This window comes from Myotis myotis, unplaced genomic scaffold (genome assembly GCF_014108235.1).
Source record: "Myotis myotis isolate mMyoMyo1 unplaced genomic scaffold, mMyoMyo1.p scaffold_m19_p_1, whole genome shotgun sequence".
Classification (NCBI taxonomy): Eukaryota; Metazoa; Chordata; class Mammalia; order Chiroptera; family Vespertilionidae; genus Myotis; species Myotis myotis.
In genome coordinates, this window is record NW_023416313.1 from 200,439,226 (window position 1) to 200,446,113 (window position 6,888).

At 45.1% G+C, this 6,888-nt stretch overlaps 1 protein-coding gene across 1 annotated transcript; it reads left to right on the plus strand.

The window, feature by feature from the left end:
* Positions 1–2,535: 2,535 nt before the first annotated feature.
* LOC118679435 (disintegrin and metalloproteinase domain-containing protein 20-like) lies at positions 2,536–4,734 on the plus strand. Its single transcript, XM_036356223.1, has one exon. The coding sequence runs from the start codon at positions 2,536–2,538 to the stop codon at positions 4,732–4,734; it is 2,199 nt and encodes a 732-aa protein (XP_036212116.1).
* Positions 4,735–6,888: the final 2,154 nt, after the last annotated feature.

A 6,888-nucleotide genomic window follows, 5' to 3' on the forward strand; every position in this document is an offset into this window, starting at 1 on the left:
ATACGTCATTCCATAAGGCCTCTGGTTATTGAAGTCATAGTGTCTCACAGTTAATATCTAAGGAATTGACCAATCGCAGCCTGCCTCTAAATTACAGAAGAGAACAGGTTGTCTGATGTGTGCACAAAGACACAAATTTAGGTCAAAGGAAACAGGAAGCAATCATTCAGAAATAGTGCAGTAGGACAGAGTGCGATAAGTGGTGTGTTATATTTGTGCCCTTTCGATGCCTCAGGCTTCAGATCAAGTCTCTTTCTGAAAACACAGAGTCCAGATGGTGGAGGAGGGATGCAGCAGGAGAGAATCAGTCTGTGACACTGCAATTTGTGCATCTTGGATAGAGCTCTCATGGCCAGCACTTGTCAGGTGGCTTACTAGTTAGTAGGTGGTCGAGTGATTTGGACCTTCATCCAGGATGGGTCTGAGTCCCTGCTGCCTATGCTCCTATCTAACAGCGGTGCTGCATTTGCAGTTGTCATCAGGATCTCCTAAAATCGAGGTTGATGACCATTGACTAACAGGGTTATTTCTTGCTGATGCATGGGCAACTGTTGAAACTAGACTCTCTTCCTAGGAGGGGAGAAATTCTGTCTCAGTTTCAGCAGCCAGCTGACCAGAGCATGTTAATTGTGGACCCGGTAAGATCTTCCCTCATTCCCCCCCCACTTTTCAATATTGGTTCATGTCCTCACTAATCTGTTTTACATTTCTTGAGGACCTTTGGTTCCCCCCGGGCTGTTTAATTTCTACTACCATAACTTTGAATGTGTGTGTGGTTTTGTCTTTGGTTATCATGCTCTCTCCAAAACGGTGAAAGAAGATTTTAACCCAAGGGTGGGTGTAGTTGCCCATCTAAGATGTTTCTAAATAGCATTGACAACTCAGGTTGTAGGCCATAACTACTAAAAGGTGGCTGTGTTGTGCTAAGGCCTACCATGTGTATGCCTTAAAATGGTTTCTAATTGGTGTCAGATATTCGAGACATTCATTACAGCTGGACATTTCCCAGTTAACGCAAGGACAGAAATGCTAATGGTTAGCCTTAAATTTTTTAAATCCTATTTCTAGGGCTTTGCCATATCAAGAAAGGGCAAAGTTATAAGACAAAAGTAAGGGGGATGGGTGAATACAGCCCTTGTGGGCAAAGCTATAAATAAGTACATTTATCCATGCCACAAGAAGCCTGCTTGTTTATGATATTCTCTTTCTGGTCATAACAGCAATTAGCACTACCACTAAATCAATGGCTGCATGTCATGCACTTGAGGGCAGCTTAGTTTGCTCTAGCAATGACAGCACATCTGACGCAGCAGCTACAATAAGAGATTCTACTGGGCAGAGCTTGATGTAATTTACAGTCATTCTTCAGGATCAATAGGGTTTTTGTAGGGGCCAGATTGGTGATTTGAGTGGGACCTGATAGAGACAACCACGTTGCATGTTTTGGTCTTTTTTTTTCTGATACAATTTTAAATTTAATTTTACTCAAACTTCACAAAACCCAGACACACTTATAATTTCAACATGTGAATTTGGGAGGCACACAAACACTTAATCTATAACACCCCCCAGTCAAGATGCACTAGTTTTCCATCACTAGAAAGTTCTCTCCACTCCTCCATTCCCAAGTCAGGAAACTACTGATCTACTGATTTAAATTCTATTACCAGAACTGGTTTTGGAGTGTTCTAGAACTTCATAAAAATTAAATCATATATTAAGTTGCTTTGGTCCTGTTTCTCTCTCTCTCTCTATCATCATCATCATCATCATCATCATCATCATCATCATCATCATCATATCTGAGACTGATCCATGTTCTTACACGTATCAGGAGTCTCTTCTGATTTACTGAGATATTCCACCGGACAAATATACCCTTTGTTTATCTATTCGTCTATTGAGTACTGGTTGTTTGTTTCCATTTGGTAGGATAAATTCATGAATAATGCTGCTATGAATATTCATGTGCAAGTCTTAGTGGGCAATTAATTTCCTAGGACTACAATCTTGGTGACATAAAGTAGGTGTGAGTTTCACTCTACAAGAAACTATCATTATATACCCTGTCTTTTCTATTCATGACATCTGTTTACACTTCCTTTCCATAACTCAGCCCAACTGCATTTAATTTTTAAAAAGTGTGAGAGAATCTAATTCTCTCCTCAAAATTCTTATACAGAGAAGCTTCCACTCCCCTCACCATTCTCCATTTTAATGTCACGTTGACCTATTATGTTCTAGGCTTGAGGAAAAAAAGCCACCGAGTGTCTTAAAATTGCCACAAAATCCACTGATCCTTTCCCTGAGTCTTCTCCAAGAGACCAGGGGACCTTTCAGCCCAGACTCCCTACATCACTGAGCACAGCCTCCCCCAGAGAATGCACCATTGTTATGTAATAGCTACCCCCTCCCCCTCCAAGTCTCTGGGGGGTGCCCAACCTCCAGCCTCTCTCTGCTCTCCTCCTGCTGGAAAAGGTGCTACAGCAGCTTTAGTCTGGCCTGCACTTTCTATGGTCACAGGTTCCCTCGCTCATGGCGCCAGCCTGGGCCAAGGCCCACCTGACAGGGGCTCTCTGGCTGCCTCTCCTCTGGCTACTCCTGTCCCAGGTCAGTTGTTCCCATGCCCTACCAGGGTGGCGTTTCACTTCCTCTGAAATTGTGATCCCCAGGAAGGTGTCCCACAGGCTGGGTGGAGCTGGGGTACGAGGCCAGCTCTCCTACAGGATTCACTTCAGTGGCCGAAGACATGTGGTTCACATGAAGGTCAAGAAGAACTTGCTGCCCAGACATTTTCCGGTTATCACCGATAACGACCAAGGTGCCATGCAGGAGGACTACCCCTTTATCCCTCGAGACTGCTACTACTTCAGCTACTTGGAGGGGGTTCCTGGGTCCATGGGCACGCTGGACACTTGCTATGGGGGTCTGCGTGGCATGCTGCAGATGGATGACTCGACTTATGAAATCAAACCAATGGAGGCTTCTTCCAAGTTTGAGCATGTGGTTTCTCTGCTCGTGAAAGAACAACCAAGAGAGGACGAAAGTTGTACGATTGAAAAAGAAGACGCAGATCCAGCATATGAAGAGGCAAAGTTTGCTGAAACCCCTAGAGCAGCGCCCGTGTATTTGTGGTGGCCCCATAGAAGAGATTTAAAACTTCACTACACTGTTAGTAACTCATTATTCAGGAGCAGTCCCAATAAGACAGATCTAATAGAGAGAGTGGTGATGATTAACAGCATATTACACAGCATTTTTCATCAACATCTTCTGGTTGTCAACCTACTTATTTTGTGCATCTGGGATGATACAGATCACACGGATGTCACAGCTTTTAACAATGCGCCTAAAGCTATGGAAAGATTTGGTTTGTGGAAATATTATAACATGTTTGGTGCTCTCCCTCATGATACTACAATACTTCTTACGGGACATAAAATCGCTGGTGCAAATCATTTTGGCTTCCAACATGGATTATGCAACCCCAACTGGGGGGCAATGTTTGTCTATGTAGCAAATGTTCATCTATTTTTAGGTGCCGGTATCGCAGCACATACGTTGGGTCATATTTTTGGCATGGAACATGATGGAGCTGGTTGTAAATGTTTTCGAAGGACTTTCTGTGTCATGGCTCCTACGCCAGGTCTTAACGATATGTTCAGCAATTGTTCTTATACGAGTATCCACTTTCGATTACAAGGCTATGATGAATGTTTGGCTTACACACAGGGACCATACAATAATTTTCCTTATGTAGCTCCTCGTTGTGGTGACAAGATCATAAATCAGAGGGAAGAATGTGACTGTGGCTCCTTGAAAGACTGTGCTGAAAATAAATGTTGTGAGACCAATTGTGCCCTCTCCCTTGGTAGTGACTGCAGTGCAGGAGAGTGCTGTGTGAACTGTAAATATGCTAATCCTGGATGGATTTGTAGAGAGAAGGGTGGCATTTGCGATCTATCAGAATACTGTGATGGGAAAACGAATACTTGTCCAAATGACTTCTATATCCAGGATGGAACCCCGTGTTCACCTTTAGCTGTTTGCGTGAGAGGAAACTGTAGTGACCGTGACATGCAGTGTCAAGCTCTATTTGGCTACAAAGTAAGCGATGCTCCGCAAGTGTGCTATGATACATTGAATGTAAGGGGTGACCGATTTGGAAGCTGTGGGCAGTCCTTCTTCAAAGGGGGAGAAAGACATAAACCATGTGAACAAGATGATGTTCTTTGCGGAACGTTGCACTGTCGTGATATCCAACAAGTACCTGGTGGAGGTGAGCACACTACATTTCATCAGCTATTAGCTAAGCAAGAAATGTGCTTTGGATACGATACACACTTTGGGATAGACCTGCCACCACTTGCATTAGTAATAGATGGTGCAACATGTGGGCCAGGAAGTTACTGTTATAACATGAATTGTACTTTTCATCAAGACATGGCCTTTGACTGTGATGTCAAGAAATGCAATTACAGAGGAGTGTGCAACAATAATAAAAACTGTCACTGTCAGAAGGGATGGAGGCCACCACAGTGTGAAAACAGCGGACCGGGTGGTAGTATAGACAGTGGCCCTCCACCTGACATAGAACCATCTGCTCGTGGCAGAATAAGTATGAATGTAAACCAGGGTCTAGTTGTACTGATGATTCGTTCAGCCCTTTTACTGTGTGCATTCATTATTGGCTGCATTTCATACTTAAGTACAGATGAGGATGAAGAGGACTAAAAACTCAACTGGTACAGAAACAGAATCCCCACAACTTTACTAAATGCTAACTGGAACCTACACAATGGGTAAATCACATTGCACTTACTGGGAGAAATGCTCAATCCTCACTCTGATAATGACATCATCCTACAGCTATTCCAAGGTTGTCATCTTGAAATAAAATGACTTGGAAATTTAAAAAGGTCCAATGTGTTTCAACTCATTTTAACACGTCATATGTGGCCATATTGCTAATATTCCTGTAGATGACAGTAGGAACTCTTAGATCAGCGGTTCTCAACCTGTGGGTCGCGACCCCTTTGGGGGTCGAACGACCCTCTCACAGGGGTCGCCTAAGACCATTGGAAAACACACCTACAACTACATATTGTTTTTGTGATTAATCACTATGCTTTAATTATGTTCAATTTGTAACAATGAAAATACATCCTGCATATCAGAGATTTACATTATGATTCATAACAGTAGCAAAATTACAGTTATGAAGTAGCAACGAAAATAATTTTATGGTTGGGGCTCACCACAACATGAGGAACTATGTTAAAAGGTCGCAGCATTAGGAAGGTTGAGAACCACTGTCTTAGATTCACTAGCATGCGGACCTGTACATACATAAGATGTTGGTCCTTGTGTCTTACACATTCACCAGTAGAAAACCTTGTGTACAGTGGTGTGCACTTTTGTTTATAATGGTTTTCTGTAACTGGTTATGGGCTAAATTTTTGTTATTTGTTTACTTTATTGCTAGTGTAAAGTAAGCATAAGAGGAATCCCTCGTCAGATAGACTGGGAAGATCAATAACTTCCGTGGCATAGGCCCGTGATGTCAACAATAGTGCTACCACCTGCTCAGTATGTGAGCCTTCATGAAGTCTTAGAATTTTATGCTTTCAAGGCCCACAATAACATGCAGAAATTATACATTTTCTAGTAGCCCGGTGCACAAAAGGAGGCCCCTCACTCTGGCCTGCACCCTCTCCAATCCAGGACCCCTATGGGAATGTCCAACTGCTGTTTGTTCTTCGACTTTTAACAGATGACAGCTCCATTGTGTGTCTTTCTTTTCATGCTTAAACCCATTGGAATTAGTAGGTAATCAAAGTGTGTATACATTTTGGGGGGACACCCTGTATATCTCTAGTCAGCGGTGAAAGGAACCAAAAGCAGATTTAGAACCCCCAGACAGGGAACCTCGCTCACTCCCTGCATGTCTCCCCACTCCACTTTCCACCTTCACAGGCAGTGGGAGAACCAATGTTTTCTCTCATTAACTCGGAAAAGCAGGTCCTGTCACCCACTGTCCAGCAGGCATGCGCTAGGACCCAAGCGAGCGAGGCTCAGTCAGGGCAGCCTTTGCTCATGGGTGCTGGCACCCAACCTCGCTCACTCCCTGCATGTCTCTCCACTCCACTTTCCACCTTCACAGGCAGCGGGAGAATCAATGTTTTCTCTCACTAACTCGGAAAAGCAGGCCCTGTCACCCACTGTCCAGCAGGCATGCGCTAGGACCCAAGCGAGGGAGGCACAGTCAGGGCAGCCTTTGCTCATGGGTGCTGGCACCCAAAGTGCACATTCCTCCTCTGCAGTCACCCCGACTATCCCACCATTTCACAGAGAGGATGGAACTCCTTGCCTCCTCTGGGTTCCTGATCTTGAATGCTGACCAAGGCACCTCAGCGAGGGCCACCCACACCCACCAGGTGTGTCTGTCTGCACCTGCTCTTGCCTCAGCACCTGCATTATTAGCCCCATGGAGGTGATCTCCTCACTGCACTGGCCTCTGCAGGAACAGGTCATCACCACACCGCCCTCTCATTGTCATCTCAGAGACGCTCACCCTCAGCACCCAGAACACCCAGACACTCTCCAAAGGACATGAGCATGCCGGAGGGGACCTGCACACATCCTGTGGGGGACATAGGCATGCTGGTTTGATGGAAGTGTGGTGGAGGGGCGGAAGTAACTGGCATGCGCCTTGGTCTGGGACTGTTGCAGGCAAGCAAGGGTGACAGCGTGCTGGGGGGCGTTCGCACGCCAATGGGGGAGGAGAGGATGTGCACACTGGAGGCCTGTGGCTTCGCAGATCCAGAAACCCCTGTTGTGTGGCCAGGAGGATGTCTATCTGGCCCGCCACAGTGGCTGTCCCTGCGA

Coding starts and splice junctions, on each gene's coding strand:
- LOC118679435 (XM_036356223.1), top strand. CDS start 2,536: ATGGCGCCAGCCTGGGCCAAGGCCCACCTGACAGGGGCTCTCTGGCTG.